This window comes from Furipterus horrens, unplaced genomic scaffold (assembly GCF_987537825.1).
Source record: "Furipterus horrens unplaced genomic scaffold, mFurHor1.1.pri manual_scaffold_2, whole genome shotgun sequence".
Lineage (NCBI taxonomy): Eukaryota > Metazoa > Chordata > Mammalia > Chiroptera > Furipteridae > Furipterus > Furipterus horrens.
Window position 1 is genome coordinate 84,270,347 of NW_028327172.1, and position 26,007 is coordinate 84,296,353.

General features: G+C 44.8%; 1 protein-coding gene across 1 annotated transcript in view; it reads left to right on the forward strand.

The window, feature by feature from the left end:
* The window catches only part of ZBTB16 (zinc finger and BTB domain containing 16), a 182,940-nt gene that overhangs the window by 102,731 nt on the left and 54,202 nt on the right, over window positions 1-26,007 (forward strand). Inside the window, exon 3 of the mRNA XM_090265962.1 lies at window positions 24,428-24,514. Within this exon, the coding sequence (XP_090122088.1) occupies window positions 24,428-24,514 (87 nt within the window). The remainder of the gene's footprint in view (window positions 1-24,427; window positions 24,515-26,007) is intronic.

The following is a 26,007-nucleotide window of genomic DNA, read 5'->3' on the forward strand; positions in this document are numbered from 1 at the left end:
TTAAAGTCAGCCGGCTCAACCATAGAATGCGTCTGTCTGGGCAGAAGAAGGGGCCGCCCCCATCTGATTACTCATAGCCACTTATCTACCCGCTCTTATGGCACCTGTCACCTTCTTTGTGCTATAGCTATTTATTTGCTTGCCCTTTTCCCCCTACTAGGTCTAAGCTTCTTCAGAACATGTGATTTATTTCCATGTGCCTCACACAACCTAGCAAAGTAACCTGCAAGTAGTTATAACTTGGTCATTTTTTGAATAAACTAATGGGTGAGGGAGCGAGTGTGTGGATAAGTACCTGATAGGGAATAACCCTGAATCAGTCCCCTACTGCCTTCCGGCCCTGGGGGTCAGCAGCCTGAATGAGAAGACAAAGATCAGAGGCAAGACCTTATTGGTAGTGTGTTCTGTTGCATCCCCACAACCTAACACATAGCAGGCTTTCAGTAAATATCTGGATTAAATGAATGGCTCAAGATGGACAATAGGGATAAGGGAGGGAAGAAGTGCACTTACATTTATTGGATGCCTGCCATGTTCCAGGCATGGTGCTTGGTGCTCTGCATGTCTGAACTAACTTAATCCTATATTGACTTTAGAAGGTAGAGATTTTGATTTCATTTTGCAGGTGAGAACATAGGCTCAAAGAGTAGAAGTAACTTCCTTAAGGTCATAGCCAGGGCTCTCTGCACGACGCCCCCCCCCGCCCCCTCCCCCACATTTGCTTTTTGAGTATACCATACTGCTATACCTGGCCCAAATCCTTGCTTTTAAGTATGTAGAGACGACTAATGCCTCAGAGACTGGGGAGCTGAGATAGGGAGAATAGAGAAGGCCCTGTTGTCAGAGCTCCTGGGCATGGGGCAGGGCAGCAGTAATTAGATAATGTTCAGGGCCTAGCACCCGGGCCACCAGGAACAGCTGTATAGCTTATTAGCATCTTCCTGCTCTGCCAGAGTCCCATGTATTCACTAATAGCTTACATTGTGGTCATTACTTCCCCCCATTGCCTTGTAGAGCTGGGGGTAGGACGGTTCTGGGTACATTGCCTGAGGGCCTATGGGTGAATATTTGACCCTCCCACCCTGGCAAGGGTCTGGCTGTGTCATTTTCCCACTCTTGCTCCCTACCACGGTCCCACAATGGGGGTATGTGTGTAGCGGGGGAGCAGGACCAGATTGCCGCCTATGGTCCCTCCTGCACGGGTACTCCGCTGGGTGTTGTGCTCATGGTGTGCATGTGTGCCTGTGTCTGTGATGCTGAGGCAAGAGTGAGCAGGGCAGCAGACCGGTGCTGCTGCAGCCTAGGGACGTGGGAGCTGTGACTACTGGGATTGCCACTAGCTCCTAAGACTTCCAGTGTCTCTGAGTGTGACTTGTCAGAAAGATTGCAGCCTTTCTGACCTTTTGGATGCTCTCCAGTGAAGCTGGGCCCTTTGGCATGAGGCTCATTATGCAGTAGGTTCTCTAACAATTGCATCTTCCCCAAGTGCTGGGGATGCTGGAGCCTTCTCTGGGAACAGAAACATCATCCAAATGGGAACCAGATGGTAAAGGGTGGGCAGTGGGGAAACCTTGATGACTATTCTGGGTCACTACATGTGGCTCTCTTGGGAGAAAATTGTCAGTGAATGAACTAATCAGCAATAATGGACTGAGAGCCAGTAGCAGTCAAGGCTGGGCAGACAGAGGGATTGCAGCCAGCCAGGCTCCTTACTGCAAGGGGCTGTGGTCTGGCTGAGTGGGCGATGTGAGCCCTCCAGCAAGGCTGGGTGTGCTCACCATCCTCACAAGGGGAACGAGTGAGTGCAGCAGAGTTTACAGGAGAGAGGAACTTCCAGGGAAGGGGTGATGAGGACTAGAAGGGGCTTCATGGGGATTTGATGGGCTCTTTCCTGCTGGAGTGTCCAGATGAAACTTCATGGTGGGAAAGAGAACTGCTTTTCTGGACAAGAGGAAGAAAGAACTTTGAGCTGTAGGATCAGCCAGGCAGGCAGGCACCTCTTCCCTTCTCCTCCTCTGCCCACTTAGAGCCCAGTTTCTCATACTTGAGGACTTTCAGAGCTCTTGGGATGTTATGACCCCCCTGAGCCTACAAGTTGAGAAACATGCAGTAAAAATTAACAGCGGGCACTTTAGCTGGTCCCTTCATTTTGAAGTACCCACTAAACAAACCCAATTGTGAAAGTGAGGTTTAAAATTGAATGTAGACCCAAAGTATTATGCATTTCTCATCCATGACTCGATGAACCTCAAGACATGTCATGAGTGCCCAGGGCTCCCCAAAGCCCAGATCAAGAACAAGTAGCTTAGAGGGAAGCATCTCGGTGAAGCTGAGGACTGAGACTTGGCTATTCCGGAGGGGAATGGAGGGACAAGGGAGGACACACCCAGGGCCCCATGTCCTTGGACCACACAACTGAAGCCCCTGTGTCTGCCTTTCATGAAGAACTCTCCCCATAGGTGGGAAGCCAGGGAGAGAGGGGTGTGTGCTTCTGTAGTTAGGGGCTCCTTTTGTGGACTCTAGGATTCAGGCTGACAATGACATCTCATCTAGGCTTTTCCCTTGTAGTTAACATGCTCCCTCCTCCTATCCCCCCCACTTTTATTGGGATTCTTTCACTTGCCAGGGAAAAGGGAAAAAAAGCAAGTCCTAAACTTTTCATTAGGTAGTTGGAATAAGAAGTCTTCTGGGGTAGTTGGATGAAACCTCTGCAGCTCTCATTGACTATTACAAGCTAATTGAGCACCAGGAGCTCATTGGCGGTGGCAATGAACATTTTGCTGGAGTAATTATGCAAGGCCACAGTCGTTTGCAGTGACAAGGTAACGCAAGGTATAGAGAGAACTCCCTGAAACTCTTGATTTGCTGGAGTTTTCCTTAGTTGTTTCATTAATATGAGCCCAGGACAGACAAAAGCACAGAGACCAGATCCTTTGGAGGCTGCTGTCCATCAGGGATTTCTGCCTGAATGGCTCAAATCTCCTGGTCCCTCACTTGAGGCCTGATGGGAACAACCTGGCCTACCTGGGAGCGCCCTGCTGGGCCACTTTTGCATTGATTGAGATTTTGGGTCCAGAGTCAGACACTCCAGAATATAGGACAGAGAGCGACAGGTGGTTGTAGGCGTTGGAAGTCTGGGGATAGCTGACCGGAGGGTAAGGAGACTCACAGGCCAGTGTCATCCTTACTGTTAATGTGCTGAGAGCAAGGCCTACCACAGGTAACAAGACCAGAATTATATGCCCTGTCTCCACTAAGATCTGTCTGTCCTGGGTGGGCCAGGTGTAGACCTGCATAAATGGGACCAGGACAACAACTCCTGGCGTTTTCTATCCCAAAGATATGTTTATTGATTTTTTTTTTTTTTTTTTGAGACAGAGGAAGGGTGGGCTGGGAGAGGTAGATATGAGAGAGAAACATTGATTGGTTATTTCTTGTACACTCTCCAATTAAGGACTGAACCCAAAACCTAGGTATGTGTCCTGTCCAGGAATTGAACCTGCAACTTTTTGGTGCATGGGACAGTGCTCTAACCAACTGAGCCACCCGGCCAGGGCTATCCCAGAGGATTTTTTTTTGATTATGCTATTACAATTGTCCCAATTTTTCTCCCTTTGCCCCCCTCTACCCAGTACTCCCCATTCCCTCTGGCAGTCCTCTGCTTAGTTCATGTCTGTGGATCATGCATATAAGTTCTTTGGCTACTCCATTTCTTATACTGTTATTAATATCCCCCTGTATATTCTGTACCTACCAATTATGCTTTTTAATCCTTGTACCTCTTTCCCCTCCCAACTGAAAACCCTCCAGATGATCTCCATATCTATGCTTCTGTTCCTGTTCAGGTTGTTTTTTAGATTCAGTTGTTGATAGTTGTGAATTTATTACAATTTTAATTTTGATTTCTTTTTCTTAAGTCCCTTCAACATTTCGTATAATAATGGCTTGGTAATAATGAATTCCTTTAGCTTTACCTTGTCTGGGAAGCACTTTATTTGCCCTTCAATTCTAAATGATAGCTTTGCTGGATAGAGTAATCTAGGTTGTAGGTCCTTGCTTTTCATCACTTTGAATACTCCTTCCCAGTCCCTTCTTGCCTGCAAAGTTTCTTTTGAGAAATCAACCAACAGCCTTATAAGAACTCCTTTGTAGGTAACTCTCTGCTTTTCTCTTGCTGCTTTTAAAATTCTCTCTTTATCTTTAACCTTTGTCATTTCAATTATGATGTGTCTTGCTATGGTCCTCTTTGGGTCTGTCTTGTTTAGAACTCTCTGTGCTTCCTGGATTTGTATGTCTATTTCCTTCACCAAATTAGGAAAGTTTTCTTTCAGTATTCTTTCAAGTAAGTAAGTTTTTAATTTCTTGCTCTTTCTCTTCTCCTTCTGGCACCCCTATGATTTGAATGTTGGTATGTTTGAGGTTGTCCCAGAGTCTCCTTAGCCTGTTTCTTTGGGGGGGGGGGGGCATTCTTTTTTCTTATTGCTTTTATGGTTGAATTTTCTTCTTCCTTATGTTCCAAATCATTGTTTTGATTCTCCACTATTGGTTCCCTGTAAATTTTTATTTATTTCACTTAGTGTAACCTTCATTTCTGCCTGGGTCTTTTTTATTCTGTTGAAGTACCCAATGAGTTCTTGAGTATCCTAATAACTAGTGTTTTAATGCAGCATCTGATAGATTGCTTATCTCCATTTGTTTAGTTGTTTTTCTGGAGTTAGTTCTGTTCTTTCATTTGGGCCATATTCCTTTGTCTCCTCATTTTGGCAGCCTCTGTGTTTTTTGTGTATTAGGTAGAGCTGCTTTGACTCCCTGTCTCAGTAGCATGGCCTATTGTAGAAAAGCACACTGGTAAGTTGATGGGCAGAGTCTTATGTAACCACAAGGGTGCGGCAACCCTTGTGAGCGGAGTCTCAGATATGGTGTTGCCACTCCATGGTTCTGCATGAGGGAGGGCTCAGAAAGGGGACAGTGCTGCTGCGTGGCCTCTGGAGCTGTCCCCTGACACTCACCCTGATGCCAGACACTACAGTTTCTCCCCTTATGCCACTGGGGCCGTTTCAGCTGCTGCTGTGGTACTGAAGCCCAGAGGGAGCGAGTCTGTAGAAGCCCTAAGTCCATTGCAGGCTCTTTAAGAGAATCCTGCTGCTCCAACCCCCACTGGTTTTTACAGCCAGAAATTACGGGGACTAATCTTCTAGGTATTGGAACCCTGGGCTGGGTGGCCTGGTATGGGGTTGGGATCCCTCGCTCCTGAGGTATCCGTTCCAATTTTTATCCACCACACCCGGGTGTGGGACCACCTGCTCCATACTTCTCCATCCTTCCTACGCATCTGAATGAATGTGACATCTTTAATTCCTTGTTTGTTGGACTTCCATACAGCTCGATTTTCTGATGATTCTGAGTGGTATTTGTTTTGTAGTCTAGCTGTAGTTTTTGCTGTGGTTGTGCGAAGTGTGAGCCATGTTTACCTGTGCCGCCATCTTGACCAGAAGTCTCCTATCGCAGAGGATCCTTTATGGTGAAATTCTCTTAGACATGCCACCCTACCCCCAACCCTCGCCCCCAGACAGAATCATATAATAAAGAGGTAGCAGCCTGAACCTGCCATCATAAGACCTGGGCTAAGTGGGCCGGGCAAGGGCCTCTCAGCTCCCCATGGCAGAAGCCCTTGGACCTTGCCAGGCCCATGTGTCCTCTGGGTGCCTTGCCTGACCTCTGGTCTGTTGCTCATCAGCATTGACTCATGCCCCTCAGAGGACAGCATTGTAATTCTGCTTCCAGATTAGCCCTTGGCCCCCTGGGGAGACAGGAAGAGTCATTGTCATGGAGCACTCCATCTCTCTGACACCACATGTCCTGCATAGCTTTCTTCCCTCACTGTTCAATCCTGCACAGCCTAGAATTCTGCTCTGCAACATATGTAGAGCTGTTCTTTAAAACAAATGTGACCCTTAAAAAAAAGCCTCTCCCCTCCTACTTTAATTTCCAAGACTCTACCTTCAGTCTTGGCCTGGACCATCTATACCTACATCTCACAACTATAAAAATCTGTCAGAGTCAGAGGCTGGCTACATCAAGGCAGGAATGTGGTGTTCAGTTAAATTGTGAAATTAGCTAGGAAAGTTAATGAGGCATCTTGCCTCTGCCTTCCACAGAAGCAGGAAGTTTATGAAGGTGCTTTGAGCACTTTGCTAAGAAGCAAGGAGAGGGAGCAGGGGGAGCCAGCCAGGACTGTGGGACAGCTTCATGCAGGTGAGTTTGCAGGCCTGGGACCCGGCTGTGGCCTCTTTAGCTGGAAGGGACCTGAGAAGTCATCACCCCAAAGCTTCTGCTTTGGGACAACCTCCATCAACCACTTGGACATGAGGAGGGAGCTCCTATGGATTCAAAGGACCCAACACTGCACACACCTGGGTATGGTTAGCCATCCTAGCCACAGATTTCATTTTTGTCTTTTACAAGGCTGAAGAGACAAAGACTAAACACTTTGGCTTAGAAGGCTTCCACGGCAGAAAGAAGACGAAAGACAAGTTATAATAGTAGCTAACATTTACTGAAGGCCAGCAGGGGCCAGACACTTGATTCTAGGGCCTCATTTCATCCCCACGAGACTCTATGAGGTTGGCATTATTACTGTGTCCCTTTGACAGGTGAGGAAACTGAATTTGCTTGCCCAGGATCACCCAACAAGTAAGAGGCAGAATGGGCTGCCTGCCTCCAGAGTCCTCACTGTTGGCCTCAAGGCAGAGTTGTTTCCATTCCTGTTCCAGGTAGCCCACCTCTCTCATCCCTTAGTTCACGCACAGATTGCACCCTTGCAAACGCTCACCAGAGACTTTGGAAGCCATGGCCTCAAAGGTGCATGCAGAAGACCTGCCAACAGTCTATTTTCTGCACACACCAAATTCTCAGGTCCCGTAATTACAACTCAAAAAAGCTTCCTGTTTTCAAGCAGCAATTCAATGTCATTTTAGTTTTCAGATGCACTTTAATAATGCTAAATATGGGAAAGTTACCCCACCTGGACCTTTTGCATGAGGTCAGCCAGAAAAGAGTTTTTTGTTTTTGTTTTATTTTCTGAAGACACGATGGTTCATGTTAAGACTGGGCATTAAGCGAGATAGGCAATATTTCTGTTTTGAAAAGTGTGGAGTCCTAAGGCTTCTGAATGTTGAGCCTGAAAATGCCAGCGCTGTAGCTGTAACGTAACACCTCAATTATGGTGCAGGGGATAAGAAAGAAAGACTCTGAAACCTGCAAGGTTCTTTAGATCCACAGCCTGAACCACAATTAAGGTTTCAGAAACACCAAAGGCAAGCCAATGAGTGTCATTTTTAACCAGTTTGAACATTTTACTACTTCCTAACATCAGAAGCACCCAGGCTGCAGAGCCTACTTCTTGTCCTCAATAAAGTGATTAAGCTGAATGAGTGTGGGGAGTATTATTGGGCTGAGAAGGGCTAAAAATAGAAATGCTGTGTTTTCAGAAAGCCACAGCAGGCCTGGAGAGATGGACAGCCTCGAGGTGCCACTGAGGAAGGGGAGGGAAGGTGGCAGTCCCTTGGGTCTGAGATGGGGTGGTTGTAGATGTGGGTGACAGCGAACCAGGGGATGGGCCTCTCTCACCACTGTCATCAAGAGCAGAGTGGTCAGTGGGAGCCGTGGACTGGTTGCTTTTGCCTTGGTTTGAAGAAACCTCCAGGGTGTGTGTGGGGCGGGGTGTATTAATGAATTTAACTGACAGTGCAGGAGCCTAGGATAGATACCTCAGCCTAAAATTTAAATATTTAGCCCCAAACTAATTGGATTTACTTGCTATTCTTGGGGGTCACGGGCCCAATTTGGGCAGTGAGTAAAGGCAAGTTATAAGGGGCACATACAGAGAGAGGTGGGGAAGGGAAAAGACCTTCAGAGCCAAGAGTGGGGTTCTGCTCTGTAAATCCTTGATTAACTAGGATGTTCAGGGAGAGTGGAGTAAAGGGACTTTTTGGTTAACCAAAGGTCATCCAAGTACATTGCCTATTTCGGTCTTTATAGTTTGCTATTGTTCATCAATGTGAAAGTCCATTTTTTTTCTACTGATTGTTTTTATGATAGAATATCTTGCTTGCTTAGAAGTCAAGAGAAGAATGCTCAGGAAGAAAGTCAATCATGGAAAGATAGTCTTAATTGGGGTTTTGTTGTTAAGTCAGTTTCTGTGTGTGCATGTGTGCACAAAAAAGAATTCATTATATTTTGCTTTGAAAATATATTTTTCCCAATTTTTTTAGAAAAAATTGACATACATCATTTGATAAGTTTAAGATGTACAACATGATAGTTTGATTTACATATGTTGTGAAATGATTATCACAAAAGCTTAAGCTAACATCCATCATTTCATATAGGTATGATATAAAGGAAAGAAAGAACAAAATAAATTTTTTCTCCTTGTGATGAGAACTCTTAGGATCTACTCTCTTAACAGCTTCCCTGTATACCCTGCAGCAGTGTCAAGTATAGTCATTATGTTGTACATGACATCCTTTAATACTTATTTTTCATATAACTGGAAATTTTTACCTTTTGACCACCTTTCTCCAATTCTCCATATCCCCACCCTCTGCCTCTGATAACCGGCAAGTCTGTTATTTTTCTCTGTGAGTTTATTTTTTAGATTCCACATATAGGTGAGATCATATATCATTTGTTTTTCTCTCTCTGACTTATTAACACTTAGTATAATGCCTTCAATTTCCATCAATATTGTCAAGAGTGTGATAGGATTTTTTTTAATTTTTATGGGTTAATAGTATTCCAATGTGTGTGTGTGTGTGTGTGTGTGTGTACCACAACCTCTTTATATACTTATTTATTGATAGATACTTAGGTTGTTTCCATCTCTTGGCTTTTGTAAATAATGCTGCAGTGAACATGAGTGCAGATATCTTTCTGAGGTTGTGTTTTTGTTTCGTTTGGATATATTGCCAGAAGTTGGATCACTGGATCATATGGTAGTTCTATTTTTAATTTTTTGAGGAGCCTCCCTGTTGTCTTCCATAGGGATTGCACCAATTTACATTCACACCAATAGTGTTCAAGGGGTTTTCCTTTACTCCACATCCATGCCAGCATTTTTTACCTCTTGTCTTTTTGATGATGGCCATTCTGACAGGCATGAGGTGATACCTCACTGTGGTTTTAATTTGCATTTCCCTAATGACTAGTGATGCTGAACATCTTTCCATGTACCTGTTGACCTTTTATATATGTGGGAAAATATCTGTTTAGCTTCTTTGCCCATTTTTAAATTTTTTTTTTTTTTTTTGCTATTGAGTTGTATGAATTCTTATGTTTTGGATATTAATACCTTACCAGATACATGGTTTGCAAATCTTTTCGTATTCTGTAGGTTGCTTTTAACTTTGTTGCTGGTTTCTTTTTCTGTGCATTAGCTTTTCAGTTTTATGTTGTCCCACTTGTTTATTATTATTTTGCCTGTGCTTTAGGTGTCATATCCAAAAATTATTTCCAATGCCTATGTCAAGGAGCTTTATTTCTGTTTTCTTTCAGGAGTTTCATGGGTTTAGGTCTTCCATTTGTCTTTAATCCATTTTGAGTTAATTTTTTGTGAATGGTGTAAGATAGGGGTCTAGTTCCATTCTTTTACATGTGAATAGCCAATTATCGCAGCACCATTTATTGACTTTTCTCCATTGAGTATTCTTGGCTGCCTTGTCAAATCTTAGTTGACGATATATGCTTGGGTTTATTTCTGGGCTCTCAGTTCTGTTACATTGATTTATTTGTCTGATTTTGGAGTGTGATGCCTTCTGTTTTTTTGTCTTTGTTTTTTCTTTCTCAGGTTGTCTTGGCTATTCAGGGTCTTTTGTGGGCCATATAAATTTAAAGAGTTTTTTTTTTTCCCTAACTGTAAAAATTGCCATCGGAATCTTGATAGAAAGTGCATCGACTTTGATGACCTTTGGTAGTATTGACATTTTAACAATATTAAGTCTTCCATTCCATGAACACAGGATATCTTTTCATTTATCTGTGTCTTCAATTTCTTTCATCAATGCCTTATCGTTTTTAGAGTAGAGATCTTTCACCTCATTGATAAAATTTATTCCTAAGTACTTTTTTTATGCTATTGTAATTGGGATTGATTTATTTCTTTCTCAGAAAATTTATTGTTATTGTATAGAAACTATCGATTTTAGTATTGGTAATATTTCTATACAGTAATTTATATCCTGCAACTTTACTGAATTTATTGATTGGATCTAATCATTTTTAATTTTCGGTTGTATTTTTAGGATTTCCTATACATAAAATCATGTCATGTGCAAATATAGAAAATTTTACTTCTTCCTTTCCATTTCTGATATGCTTTATTTATTTTTCTTTCCTAATTGCTTTAGCTAGGACTTAGAGCACTATGTTGAATAGGAATGATGAGAGGGTGCCCTTGTCTTGTTCCTGATCTTGCAAGGAAAGCTTTCAATCTTTCACTATTTAGTATGCTATAAACTTGGGCTTGTCATATATGGCCTTTATTATGTTATGTTCTTTCTATAACTAATTTGCTAAGAGTTTTCATCGTGAATGGGTGTTGAATTTTGTCAAATGCTTTTTCCGCATCTATTAAGATGATCATATGATTCTTTTCTTTATTTTATTAATGTGATATATCACATCAATTGGTTTGCATATGTTGACTCATCCTTGCACCCCAGGAATAAATCCCACTTGATGATGGTGAACGATCCTTTTAATGTATGGTTGAATTCAGTTTCTTGGTTTTTAATGAGAATTTTTGCATCTATCGTATATTCATCAGGGATATTGGCCAGTAATTTTCTTTTCTAGTAGTGTCCTTTTCTGGTTTTGATATCAGAACAGTGACCCTGTAAAATGAGTTTGGGAGTGTTTCTTCTTCACATTTTTGGAAGTTTGAGAATGATTGGTGTTAATTTTTATTTAAATGTTTGGTAAAATTTACTTGTGAAACCATCTGGTCCTGGACATTTTTTCTTCATTGGGAGATTTTTTTTATGATTGACACAATCTTCTTACCAGTTATTGATCTATTCAGATTTTCTGTTTTTTCCTGATTCAGTTTTAGTAAGTTCTATGTTTCTAAGAAATTTTTCACTTTTTTCTAGGCAGTCCAGTTTGCTGGCATCTTTTTACTTATAGTATACTCTTATTTTCATTTGTATTCCTGTGATATCAATTGTCACATATCCTCTTTCATTTCTGTTGATTATGTTTTCCAAGAACCAACTCTTAGTTTGGTTAATATTTTCTATTCTATATTTAATTTATTTCTGCTTTACTATTTACTACTGCCTTTCTTCTGCCAACTTTGGGCTTGGTTTGTTCTTCTTTTTCTAGTTCCTTAAGGCACTAAGTTAGGTTGTTTATTTGGGGTCTTTCTTGCTTCATAATGTAGGCATTTATTGCTATGATTTTTTCTCTTAGAACTGCTTTTGCTGCATCTCATAATTTCTGGAATGTTGCATTTCCATTTTTGTTTGTTTTGAGAAACTTTTATTTCCCTTTAATTTCTTCTTTGATTCATTGGTTGTCCATAAGAGTATTGTTAATTTCCATGTGTTTTAGGATTTTCCAGTTTTCCTCTTGTGATTGTTTTCTAGTTTCATGCCATCATAGTCAGAGAAGATATTGGTATGATTTCAGTCTTCTTGAATTTTCTAAGACTTGTTTTGTGGCCTAACATGTGGTCTAGCTTAGAAAATATTCTGTGTGTACTTAAGAAGAATGTGTATTCTGCTGTTGTTGGGTAGAGTGTTCTGTATATGTCTGCTAGGTTCATTTGATCTATAGTGTTATTCATATTTGTTATTTCCTTATTGCTTCTCTGTCTGGATAATCTACCCATTGTTGAGAGTGATGTAAGTCAGTTTTGATGATCAGTTGTACCTGTTTTTTTTTTTCTGTAAAGCCCTATACATTTTCATGTCCTGGAACTCATTTGTCTTCATAACAGCTTTAGGTGGTAGGAAGGTGCTAGGACAATTTACAGGATACATGGAGGCCAAGTGAATCAGGATCTAGAATACACCAAAGTCCACAGCAAAGCCAGATCTAGACCCCTGTGTTGCTGGCTTCCAGTCCAGATTTTCTCTGATGGACAGTGATGTTACATTCCTGGAACGAGAGGCGAGAGTTGTTCTTAATAGTGAAGTGGTCAGAAAAGAGTGTATGAACTGAGGAGGGTGGGCTCAGAGCTTGTGGGAATGATCCCCATAACTCCAAGGAGTGAGCCAGAGGGCGGAGAACAGTGGAGGACTCGGGCACACTGCCTTTGGGACCTTTTTCTACATCTCTTAATGTGAAATTCTTACTCTTTAACCTTTTATATAATTAAAGGCCCTTCTAGTCAGGTGGGCTTCCCATGCTCCCACCCTGTTTGAGTTAGTTTGTTTAAAAAATATTTTTAAATTTATTTTTAGAGAGAAGAGAAGGGAGAGAGAAAGAGAGGGAGTGAAACATCCATGCGTGGTTGCCTCTCGTGTGCCCCCAACTGGGGATCTGGCCCACAACCCAGGCATGTGCCCTGACTGGGAATCTTAACCGGTGACCGTTCGGTTTGCAGGTGGGCCTTCAATCCACTGAGCCAGGGCTGAGTTAGTTTATTTATTGCTGACACTTACTAGCTCTGGCACCTTGGACAAGTGAACTAAGCTTTTCAAACATCAATTTCCACACCTATAAAATGGGGATAATCTTAGAATTAGTGGGAGAATTAAATGGTATATAGCATGTAAAGTAGTGTAGTTCTCATTTCATAATAAAATTATTAATATTCTTATTACTATCAATGCAGAACCCTGGCTGGTTTGGCTCAGTGGATTGAGCGTCGGCCTGCGAGCTAAGTGTTGCTGGTTCGATCTTCCAGTCAGGGCACATCAGAGAAGGAAAACTCTGACTCCAAAAAACCTCCGCTGCCTTGCGGCATACCTCTTCAGGGGAAAGGCTAAGGGAGTAAACCCCGACAGAAAATCCGGAGCCGGAGTCCCTAAGGCGGTTTGACGTTGTAGTCAACACCGGCAACTCCTGCGGCGCACCTGAAGCCAAGCTGTATTGACTCCGTCTTTCCCTTGGACCCTTCAGCTGCGAAGGGGGGGCGGGGGGGTCTGCTGCATGGGCAACAGCAGACCCTCCATATCACCCTGCCCAGGCTCTGTAGCTAGCTTCAGCTTCACTAGAGAGGACACTCCAGCGTCATCGCAAGATGTCGATTCAACACGGGAGGAGACAGATACCGTGTCACTCCCGAGTCGGACTGCACAGCCATTCTCGGCGGTGCAGATAGACTCTTAAGAAGCTACACCATCGTCTCTCGAGACGGACGGCTGCCAACGGATCAATGCAGTAGCAGCATTATTGTTCTTCATTGCGGGGCAGCCCTTGCAGAACCCATAGGATCCTGGGAAGGGAGGAGTTAGGGTGCACTTGCCAAATGCCAGTTACCACTGTTAGGCACCTTCATGTGCTTCACCTCATTTAAACCTCCTAACACACTTGTAGACTCATTTCTGAGTGAGTGCTGCTTCCTGGAATTGTGCAACTCCAAAGTTCCTCTTGTAGGATAGAAGAAATGTGTCATTACCTCTTTAGCAGTGAGGAAACTGAGTCTCAGCAAGGTTACATTGTAATGCTATTGATGTATTGATAGCTGGTGGGTACCTAAGTTGAAATCTCAGATCTGTTGACATCAGAGCCAGGGATAGGCTTGGCCATGAGACTCATCTGCTGACTGAACCCTGCCTCATCCCAGCAACCTGGCCTGGATGTGTGGGAGGTCTCTGGCGTGGCTTCCTGATAGATCTGTCAAAAGAAGAGAAGATCCTGTCTGCAGGGGTTGGACAGCTCATGGCCAGAGGAATAGTCAATAGCCTGTATGCAGAACCTGGCCCACAGCTTCTTGAAGAGTGCAGTGCTTATCACACATGTGACAACATTTGAAACCCTCTGAAATGTTTTGTTTCTTCTCACTTGTTCAAAGGATACGGGTACTGAAATTAGGGGATCACTTTGTACAGTATATAAATGTCTAACCACTATGCTGTACACCTGAAACTAACATAAAATTATATTGAATTAATTGAAAAATAAAATTAAAATAGAAAAAGAAATGAGATTACCTATGGTAATTTAATTTAAAAACTAAGTATACACACACACACACACACTCGTAGTTAGAAGTGGAAATGGAGAAAGATGCTAGAAATAGGGAGAGAACAGGAGATGCTGAGAAGAGAGGGGATGAGGGAATTGCCACTATAGAGATCCCAAAGAGATCCCAGTGTTCTGAGAAGATGTGGCATAGTTTTCAGTCCCTGAGCAATGAGGAAAAAGGTTCCTGCTAGGAGAAAGGGAGGGAGGACTGGAATGCAAATCAGGCTGAGGAAGTCTGGCCTCCCTTCCCTGTAAAAATACCTCAAGTGAAAATTTAATTGGCAAGAATGTTGGGGGATGTTACGGGACCAGGTAGTGCAGACATTCGCTTGAAATTTGTGAGTAGGCAGGGTTTTGATTCTGGCCACCCCACTCCCCTTCCAGAGCAGCCTGGTGTTTCTTCTCTCCATTGCTCAGGCAGTATTCATGAACCCTGTCCTGGGGAGGTGTGTGTGGGACAGTCCCCCACACCAGATTTCAGGTGAAGGCCTTTGACAGGACTCTGAAGGTGCTTCAGGAGAAAGGGGGAGGGTAATTGAGGTTGAGAGAAGGAGGCCAAAGGCTCAGGTAACAGAGCTTGGGAGCTGCTACTTGTCGACAGAAACCCCTCTTTCCATTCTGAACTCTGACCTGAGACCATGGTTGGTGTCCAAGGGTTGAGGGGATATCCCATTAAATCATGGCAGAATTCCCCGCTGGGGTTTTTCTGGCCTTTTAATCTAGTCTCCTTACCAATGCCAAGGCTTCAGTGCTAACCTCTTTCAAACAAAACAGAGCTGTGAAAACCTGAAAGCTTCAGTGTTCCCTGGAACTCAGGGTCAGCCTCTGCCTCAGCCTCATTGGCTCGGCTTGACTGCCTGGCTAATGATTCTCCCAGCGTCTGGACTCTGTTCCACTTCGCCTGTCTCATAGAGCAGGGTATTCCCCCTGAGAAGGAATCTCCTGGCCGACCCAGGGAGCACAGCCCCGGCTTGGTCCAGCCAGTACCTTCCTACTACTGAGAGTGTAAGCCTTTGAGCTCACCAGACAGCCACATTTACCTGCTTTTGTCATCTGCTTCCAGCTTCTTCTCACACAACACCATTCATCTTTCTTCTTTAGAGTAGTCCCGATTTTATAGTTGTCATTTATAGATGGAGAGGTGAAGTGACTCACCCGAGGCCACACAGCCTGGGCTGGGACAGTGGGGACACCGAGTGCATTTCTCTTCGTGGTGCTTCAGGAATGCTTGGGTGCTTCTGGGCAGCAGGACCTTTCTTGATCCAGTTATCCACCTGCCTCCTCTAAGGGTGACCCCTTCCAGCATCCCAAATGGCTGAATACCATGTGTACAAGAGCCCTGGAAAATGCAGTCTCACCTCTCTAGGCCACTAACTCATTGCAGCTGGGCCGTCCCCTAGGAACTGTGGGCAGGAGTATCATGGGCTGGAGTTTTGGAAGGCTCAGGGCAGAGGCTGGCCTCCTGGAGCTTACCAGCTTGAGGAAGTAGGATTATTTCATCATCATAAGTATTCGGACACCTAGAATGTGCCAAGAACTTCATTCAGGTTGTTGTTCAAACTGTCTTATAAGGATTAATAACCCCATTTTAAAAGAAGGGAAGTGAGGCCAGGGCCATCCATTTCACTAATGCAAGAAGAACCCCAAAGCCGCTGTAGGACTTCGCCTCAGCCGATCTGCAGGTAGGCCCAGCCTGTCTGGAAGGCAGTCTGTCCATCACAGCAGGGGCTGACATCCCCATTGTAAGAGAGGTTTTTGTGCCATTGCATTGATTTGCACCACACCTGATTGGCCAGAAATGGAAGTGGCTGGGGGAAAATGCTGTTTAAAGGCAGTGGTGAGGCGACCCTCCGAGTCAGTGCCCTTAGACCTCAGGACATTTGTATGTTGATGTTGCTTTCACTGCAATGAATTTATCATCCTACTTGTGTTTTATTTAAATGGGTTGGTACTCCTCAGTAGGAGTATATGGTAATGCCGCCATCAAAACTTGGCCCTCAGTGTGGGGAGCTTACTGGAGAGATGTCATTTCTTTGATCTTCTCCCAGGGCAGAGGGATCGGGCCCTGTTTTTGCTTGCGCATTGTTGGCTTGTGTACAGGTTTCTCGGAGGGGCACAGTCGTCGGTGTCTGCCCTTCTTTATCTTCCACTCCCTAGAGAAAATCTGCTGAGGAGTCGTCCAGGGTGGACAGCTTTCCTTCCTTCTTTTTCTCTTTGTGTTTTAGCTGGGGTGGTAAGAATATTTTAAATGTTTTGTTTATTGCATGCATTTAATGTCTGCATGGATCTCAGACATTGATATTGGAGGAGAAAGTAAGGGTATTGGTGATCTGAATAACAACCAGCATTTAACTAAGCAGTTATTGTATGCAAGGCATGGTGTTAAGGACTTTATATATGCTATTGAAATTAATCATTACTCAACCCTGGAAGTAGCTACTGTGTGCTCAATTTTACAGGTGAAGAAACAGGCCCAGGGAAGATAATTAGCTTGCTCAGGGTGGTAGCTAGGAATGGTGTAGCCAGGACTTGAACTCAGGTGTGTTTGATTGAAGGATTCGCAGCGTCTTGTGTGCAGCTGTATAGTGAGTGTATGTGTTTGTACTGGCCAGGGGCTGTGTGTCTAAGCCTCCTGGGTTACTGCTGGTGCTAAAAGGGGTAACAAAGGAGCTTTCCAAGGCTCTCTGGGCTGAGAATTGAGTTGCAGAAATAAGGGACAAGGTGGACCTCTGTTTTCTGTGTGGGACATGAGAACAGTACCACAGGATCCCCATGAAAGCCAAGGGGACTGGGCAGCATGGAACCTTCTGGTAGAATGAGGTTTATTTGGTGGGATAAGAAATGTTTTCTAACTCTAGAGATGCCTCAGTATTGCCTTTTGATCCATTCCAAGGTCTTAATCTTCTACAGAACAGACATTTCGCCAAATGGAAGGTGTCCAGGTCACTGATGGGAAAATGACTCTAGAGATCTGAAACCCTGCCGCCTGCAATCCCGTTTCTCCCATATCTCTGTTGCCTGGCCTGGGAGACTGTCCTGGCTTTCTCAATCCTCCCTTTGATTGAGGCCCTGCATCATTTGTTCATTCACCCTCCTGTCCTGGAGTGAGGCCAGGCCCCCGGACCTTTCTCCTACTCGTTGTCACGTAGAGCTGCCCTCAAACCATTTCCTGGACCAATCAACAGGGCTGGCTGTTTTCTGTTCAGCCCACATCTGCCCACCTGCTTTCCCTCTGCCCTCTCCCCTGAATGTGTGTACCTTACAGAGATTCTGGGTCCAGTATCAGTTTTTGTTTTGTTGATGAAGGAGGAAAGGAGAACAAGCAGAGAGCGTTGGAGAGAGCGCGCCTCCCAGCTCCTCTCAGGGAGCACACATCTCGAGTGAAAGAACACGCAGTGCTGGCCTTTGGAATCAGCAGCCAGTGTGCTGTTCTCTGTCTGATAAGAGGTACTGTAAATAAAACTGTACACCGTGACCCGTTGTAAAATGCCCCGCGTCTGCACTCATTGTTCTGACAGCTTATGCTTTTTTTGGGTCTGCTGTTTTGGTACACTCTGTACTTCCTTATGTAAGCAGGCATGCGTATCTCATCAGAACATTCAAGATGTTTATTTTAAAATCTCAAGGAATTAAACGAAAAAGGACACATTACTCAATGTTAGATGCTGGCAAATGTTAGGTGTTTATGCTGTGGTCCACCCCCCGCTCCCTAACCTTCTTATTAGCATGGGGGTGGAAGAGATTGTGGAGGGGGAGGGATTTTGAATTTTTTTCTTCTCTCATTGGCTTCTGCCTTATTTACTTTAGAGAGACAGCAACCCACATCCGATTGCATTCAGCATCTTCTCCCTTCCTAGATGCTTGGGACCCCAGCCCATTTTCTAATGGGGGAGGCAAGTAGAGAGGAAGACTCTGTACTTGGCCATGAAGGAGAGGCCAGAGGTGGTGAGGGGAGGGTGGCTGCTGGGAACCCGACAAGCTTCTGCTTCTGCTGCTGCTGGATTTCAGCTCTGTTCTCCTTGGAATGCTGGCCGTTTAGAGAAAGCCTTTAAGCTTTGAAAGTGCTTTCCTGGCATGTCCCTCTTTTGGTTCCTGCAAGTCAGGGTGATCTTTAGCCTGAAGTAAAAGCAGCTTATACACAAGGAGGCCTTAGACCAGCTCCAGTCTCCATGTGGGCTGAGGCAACTGCCTCCTTTCCTTTCACCCAGCCTCAGCCTGTTTGAACCCTCCTCCTTCTTCTAGCCTCTGTCTACTTTCTGGAAGCATCCGGAAGTCAGGGAGGCAGAGGAGAAGTAGAGGTCTGGAAAATTCAGAATGGTCAGACATTCTTGAGCCCTCACCTGCAATATACCTGGGAGCATGGCAGAGGCAAAGATGTCTCTCTGTCTGTCTGTCTGTCTCTTTAACACTGACTCTCAGATAAGCTCAGTGCCTGGGCTGGGAGTGAGGTCAAACAGCAGACCTCTGCCAGTCAGTGGAGTGTCCAGTCTGGCTGCCTGAGGGCTCCTTGGACAGGTGGTTCCTGAATGTGCTGGAGGTGGGGGTTGTGTCTTTGCTGCAGGGTGTTGGTCCTGGGCAGCTGGGCAGGAGCAGAAGGCTGGTGGGAGGGATACCTTGTTGCAGAGGAGGCAGACGGCCCACTTCCTAGCCTTTCCTTTCTTTTCCCTGCAACTGCCTGCGTTCCAGCAGAGACAGAGGTACTTGAGTTGTGGAAAAGGGGCAGTAGAGAACCCAGTAGAGTGTGTAGAATAAGGACTCTGCCACCCCCTAGGGGACAGCCTGGCAGTGCCCTGAAAGGCCCCTGCCTCTTCCCAGGTCAGTTCCTCACCCAGGAACCTGGCCAAGGGTTTCTTTGTTTATCAGGCACTTAATAATCACCCATTGCACATCGGGCAGGGAGCAAGGTGCTGAGGATAGAGTGGAGAACGAGATAGATGCCAGCCCTGCTCTCACAGAGCTTATGGTCTGCAGGGGAAGATGGAGCAGAGTCCAGCAGCACAGCATTGCAGAACCGGGCTCCTGGGGCTTGTCTGGGAGTATTTAAAGGCCGGGTGCTGAATAGCTGCCCATACTGACAGGTTGGTCCTATGACAGATGTTCCTGTTCCCTCAACAAGACGATCACTCACCTTTAAAAATCAGAGGGACAAGGTGTATGTGTGAGATTATAGTGAAATATGTCTTTGCAAATATGAGACTTATTTCACTCAAGATATACGACCCCCAAATAACTGTACATTGAATGTCAGTAAAATCAATCATACTTTGCACAAAGGAGCTCTTGAAAGGAATCATGACCCTGAGGCTGACTGGTGATGGTGAGAGCTACTACTTCCTGGTTCTGTGTATCTGCCCCCCAGACAGGGGGCCAAGCACTTAACCTACCTTGTCACAACTCCACTGTTCCCACTTCCCAGGTGAAGCAACACGTTCATTGAGATTAGACAATTTACTTAGGGTCACAATATGCGATTAGCTTGGCTGGGATTTGAACTCTGATCTGTTTGACTTGAATCGCAAGCTCTTAACCACATTTCACTGCTTCTCAAGGTGGAAATAACATCAGTGATCTCTTTTATCTAAAGAGTGCTTGGTGATTAACAAAGAGTTTTATACATAATAGTATTCATTATCTCCTCCCATCCTACGGCAACCGTAAGTCAGACAGACCAGACTGGAAATAGGCTCATCGAAGTGCGCTGGTGTGTGTGATGCCCACAGCTATGTGTGGTGGTGCCAGGCCCAGGGCCAGCTCTCTCCACTCTGGATCCTGCTCTTGTTACCTTTAGTTTACTAAGATCTGTAACTGCCAGGGCGGGGAGCAGGGCCTAGCCTAGCCCACTTCATCTTGTGCTTCTCCCTCTTTGCTATTTAATTTCTCTCCTGCAACGCATCCCCTTACTTGACCCCATCTCTCGCTCTCTCCAGCTGACTCCATTCCTACCGGCTGGCCTCCTCGCTCTTCCTGTGCCTCAGATGGGCCTTCCTGTTGCTTCTTCATCCCTCAGCTTCTGTGGTTCTCCACTCACCTGGCAGCTCATAGTGAGGTCTTCCCTGACCACCCAGATAACACAGCACTCCTGATCCCTTTTCATTTATTATTCCATTTCTCTTTTTATCACTTATCACCACCTATTTTATGTTTATTTTACTCTTAAAAAGTGCTTTCCTCTCTAGAATATAATCTCCTTGAGAGCAGAGATTTGTCTCTTTTGTTCATTTACTATAAGTCCCTCTTGGCATATACTTAATGGACACCCAAAACATATCTTCTGTTAATAGGAGCATGTGGTGAGGCGTGGTCATCCCTGAGTTATGCCCAGGAGTTCTGATGTCTTCACATGTACCTCTGTGTTTTGTTGGCATGAGCTCTTCCCTTCCCCCATCACCCACTTGCAGGGATGCTTTATAAATGTATCAGTGTCTGGATGATGTCACCGTAATGCATTTTGGGAACAACCATGTGGTTTATACACACTTGAGTTGCTTTGAATGCAAACCTGACATCATACTGAAGGCAGCAGCGAACAACATATGCACAGTAAACAGGCAGAGGCTGTCTTATTGATTAACAGATGAGGCCTCTGTTATCGATCAAAGCTGGGTGAAGAAATTTATCACTTTTAATTTCAGGGCTGCCAAATATTTCTGCCTCTGAGCCAGCTATTATAGAGACCATTTAAAGGCACATGCCTCCTTAAGAGAGGGTGGTTTCCATCCCTCTCTGCTGGCTTTAATGTCCTGGAACTGCCTGTCACTGCTCCTGGGGGAAGTTTGACTTGGGGTGGGGTGTTCTGGGCGTCATGAATGGGAAATGATGCCCATGGTACCTGTGTGTGATGAAGGTTCTGACCTGAGTGACTGAGGACAGGGGACTTTCACACACTCAGCTCAATGTTGTGACTTCAGCGAGGCAAGCATGGAGGGGGGAAGACTTTGAGGATAACATAATGTGGTCAGACTTGGGCCAAGCCAGCAACCTTGCCTAGATAGGGTGTGCTAACCTGTTTTATCTTCATGTGAACTTGTCTGGTGGCTCGCATCCGGCCCTTTATTTCCTGCCTGCCGTCCTTCCTTTCTCTCTGCGCCTCAGTCATGAAAGCAGACGCTGAGACAGCCACATCCATGACTGTTCTCTAAGAACTCTTCTTGCCACATCCCTTTGAGGCTGAGCTTTTGGGGCCTCCTCACCCCACAGCAGGGCTCAGCACAATGAAGGGGCAGCGGTAGCACGTCCTGGGGCGCCCTCTCCTCTCAGTCCTCACTTCCCTCCTCAGGCCTGCCTTCTCCTTTCTTCTTTGGTGAGTCATGAGAACTGATAGAACTAAAGAAAGAAATACAATGAAAAGAACATCCCTCACAGATCTGCAGAAAATCGTTGCTGGCTAATGATTTGGGAGTGGGGTGCGTTTCTCTCTGAAGGGCTGGGCCTCGCCCACCTCCGTCTTCCCACTCTGGCCCTGTCTGCTCTTTGAGACTCATGCTACATTTTCAGTAGAAATGGATGAGAAGTGGTTCTGGCTGCCACTTACTTGTATGCCGCTTGCATGACACAGTGCGACTGCCTGGACATCGAGCCTCTTGGCTTTCTTTAAAGCTCTGTAAGCCCCTTATAGGTCCCTGGTCCAAGGGAGGCCCTGCAACTTGAAGGGAAACCCAGAGGGATCATGCTGTTTTCCTTTCCTCTAGGTAGACTTCAACTCCAGCCACCTAAAACAAATGACAATATTCGCTTTCAAAGCACTTAAGGAAAAATGATTTCATATCTTTCCTGGGGCATTTTATCACTCATTCATTCAGTGAGTCAACTCATATTTATTGAGCACCTGCTAAAGGTATATCCTGCTTATCATTAGGAACATAGGCAAGGTCAGTGTCCTCATCGGACCTGATATTCTGGATCCACTCTAGGATTCTTGTACCTTTCACTAGCAAGAACTGTTTATTGGTGTTTAATTTAAGCCTATAATGGTACAATTTATATTCTGAGTTCTAGTCCTTAAGGGTATGCTAATACTCCGTGGCAGAGGTTTTAAACTTTTAAAAAGTCGTGGAACCATTTTTCCAAATAGAATTTTACACAAAACCTTAATGTATACAAGGAATAAATTGGATTTTCACTTTTTTGATTTGAGAGAAGGAAGCCTGGTACTCACCTTCTTATCCATGGGACATCTTTGTAGATGGAACCCTAGGGGGGCTGAGGGGCGCAGGGATGAGGAGGCAAGGCTCTGATGTCAGGCCGCCTGTCTCTGAATCCACCTCTACTGTCAACCATTTGTGACACTGGGCAAGCTACTTAACCTGTCTGAGCTTGAATTATGGGAATAATAATAGCTTGTACTTTGAAAGATTTTAAGAATCAAATAAATAAAATGATATGAAATACTTAGCATCCTGCAGTATATGATAAAGCCCCAGGAAATTTGAGATACTTTGAAAACAGCACTAGACTATTTTCTGCTACAACATGTGTAAGAAGTAATTCTGCTTCTCATGAACTCTGATACAAAACTAAAACACAGGCATGCTTAAAGAAGTTCTAAGACACGTTGAAAGGAACAAAGTACAGTGACAGATAGGGAAGGACAGAGCAGTGAGGGGCTGGAGTGCTTGGTGCATACATGCTCCAATTTTGAAAATGGAATGGGACTGGAATAGACAGGAATGAGACTAGGCATTACTCAAGCCCAGAGACTCAGGGAGGATTGAGTGGCAGTCACAGAGGGCCAGTGAGGAGGACTCCCTATAGAGCTGGACCATGAACTGGGTTAGGTTGTGGAAGGCCTTGAAACTAAGTACAGGAATTCAGAATCAGTGCAAACTGTGAGCCATTGTATCTTTTTGAGCAAGGAAGTATGAGGACTCAAGTGGCCTTCAAGGCACCTACATCTGTTGGTTGGGTCAGAGGGCAGCTGGTGGTGTGGCAACCATTCTTGAGTCTTCCAGTGTCCCAGACATGACCCCACAAGGGCCTGGATAAGGACAGTGATTATTGACAAGCAGTGGAAGATATCTATCTAGAAGACATTTTGAAAGAAAACTGCCAAGGCTTACAACAGGCGCTCGCTGCATGAAATAACATATTAGAACCTTGAAGACTATGTGCAAGTAGTAAAAAGTTCTGTTTATCTTGACATTGTGACATTGTCACTTTGAGCCCTGTAAATAATAGTTCTAAAAAAGTTTATCAAATTGAATTAACCTGAATTGATTTAGTTTATTCTCCAAATATGTACAGTAATAGGTTCCCACTGGGAGTCAGGCAGATGCAGGTGTGTATGCAACGAGATTCTCCTCATACTACCCCTGACCCCATCCCTGAGCTTACTGTGTGTCCGGAGGTGGAGATGGGGCCACAGGCATTTGTTAGAGAGCATGGCGATGCTATGACCAGGAACGCACATGGTGCTATGGGAGCAAAAAGAAGGGCTCCCTCCCCCAGGAAGTGGGACAAGGGTGAGGAAGCTGATGGATGAATGGTAAATGGAGGCAAGCTGTACTGTGGGCCAGGGAGAGGGGCGAGAGTGTCAGAGACCAAGGAGGTACAGAAGGATGTGCAGGGGCCTTGCAGTGAGGAAGGACATGGCTCCTCCAGGGACTCAGAGCAGCTCAGTAGGGCCAGAGACCAGGGCAAGAGTGAGGAAGGAGAGACAAAACAGGAAAGATAAGCACATCAAGAAGCACTTCGTGGGTCACCAGGAAGAGAGTATGGACTTGACCCTGAAAGGCACTAGGGAGCCATTCAAGTTTTTTCAATTGTCAGCTGCAGGAGTTGGCGGGAGTAAACTGGGTTTAGTTTTAGACACATTTAGTTAGGGGTTTATCCAAGTAGCGGTATGTCGGTTGTTTCAATTTTCCCATTAAGTATAGTCTAGGCAACTGAGCACATTTCCCCTCATTGTATCATCCCTCACCTGGAGCCAGCCCCACAAGTCCCTTTCTTATTGGAGCATCTCATCTGGAGTCCATATATATTTGTCTTGGTTATTCTGATTTTGTTTCTTCTTCTTCAGGGAGGGCCTAGGTGGGGGCATTTGGAGTTCATTTGGGTGGGTAGTCACATCCTGGAAGAGGATCTGGGCTGGCTTCTGGAGCTGTGGATTCTCCCTAACTCCCTCCAGAGGAGTTTGTCCTCCCTCCCGGGTATCCACCTGCACGATTTTGGCCTAGGACCCCACCTCCTAATGGAATATCACTCTTGGAAATAAGTAACCGCCTCCCCTTTCTTTCAGCGGGCGCCAAAGCCTTTGTCTGCGATCAGTGCGGTGCCCAGTTTTCAAAGGAGGATGCCCTGGAGACACACAGGCAGACCCATACTGGTGAGTTGCCTTTGATTCCCTTTCTCTAGGTCCTCCCCAGTATGACAGCAGGTGGGTAGGAAGTATCTCGGTGGCACCCCTTTCAGCAAAGTGATTTCTAGTCATTTCCTGGAGGCTGTGAATGGGAATGGCTGTGCCAAGTTCAGCTACTCTTGCATGTGGGGCTGGCTGGGCAGGTATGACTTTCCCCCGTAAACACATCTGCCCTGGATTAGGACAAGATCTCTGTCTCTAATATGCCACCGAGGTCCCATCTTCACAGAGACCTCTATTACTCTTGTCAAGGCCTTAGAAAGTTCATAATATTGTCTAAGAATCTCCCTCTGAAGGCTCAGGAAACCTCCTATATCCCATGTGACTAACTCTGAAACCCCTTGTGTGGCCACAATGGGCTGGTCCTCCCTCTGCGAAGGTAGAGTCATTGTCCAAAAGCGAGCAATCCATACACAGGATACCTTTGAACAATACCAGACAAACAACAGTATCACTTTACTTGATTTCCAAAGCCTTGATTTCACAGCATCAGCATTGGCTCATCATTGTAATTGGCCTTATCATCGTGGGTGCACCTCACACTTACTGACTGCTCACAATGTGCCAGGCACCCTTCCCAGTGCTCTCTTGGTGGCATTTGGCCAATCTTTCAGGAAACTCTGTAAGGTTGGAGGCTACTCCCATGTCATAGATGAGGAAACTGAGGCCCAAAGAAGGGAAAGTGACTTGTCTGAGGGAGTAGTGGGAATGGGACCGGTACGGCTTAGGCTGCCCAGGTTTAATCCTGGCTCTGCTACTTACTATTTATGGGACCATGGGTAAATTACTTAAATCTCTTAATTTGTGTTTCCTCACCTGTTACAAAAGTGGAGAAATAATAGTGCCTACCTCATAGCATAGAGCATTGTAGGGATTAAATAAGACATTTTATTTAAAGTACTTTGCAGAGTGTTTGGTTCACAGTAAGTATTTACTATACAGTAGTAGATATATTTAGTTTAATAAATATTTATTGAGTTTCTACAGTGTTCCTGGCATTGTTGGGCCATTTAAAGCATAGTGACATATGAGACAGACAGCATTTCTTGTGGTACTGTGATTCTACTAGGGAGAGAGTATAGGCAAATAAGTGCATAATATAATGCCAGATCATAATAAGTGCTAGTAAGAGCAAACCAGGATAAGGGGTAGAGAGTGATAGAGAAACAAGTGGTATTTTAGATCAAATGGTCAGGGAAGGAAGGCCTCTCTGAGAAGGTGGCATCTTGGAGTCCTGAAGTGAGGGAGTGAGCTATAAAACGTTTTCACATATTTGCAAATCATACATCTGCTAAGAGAATAGTAGTTATAAAATACAAAAAAAAAAAAATCTTATGACTAGATATTTCTCCGCGAGTAGACAAATAGTCCGTGAGCACCTGGAGTGATGCTTGATCGCATGAGCCATTAGGAAGTACAAATCAAAATCACAGTGAGGTACTACTTCACACCCCTTGGGA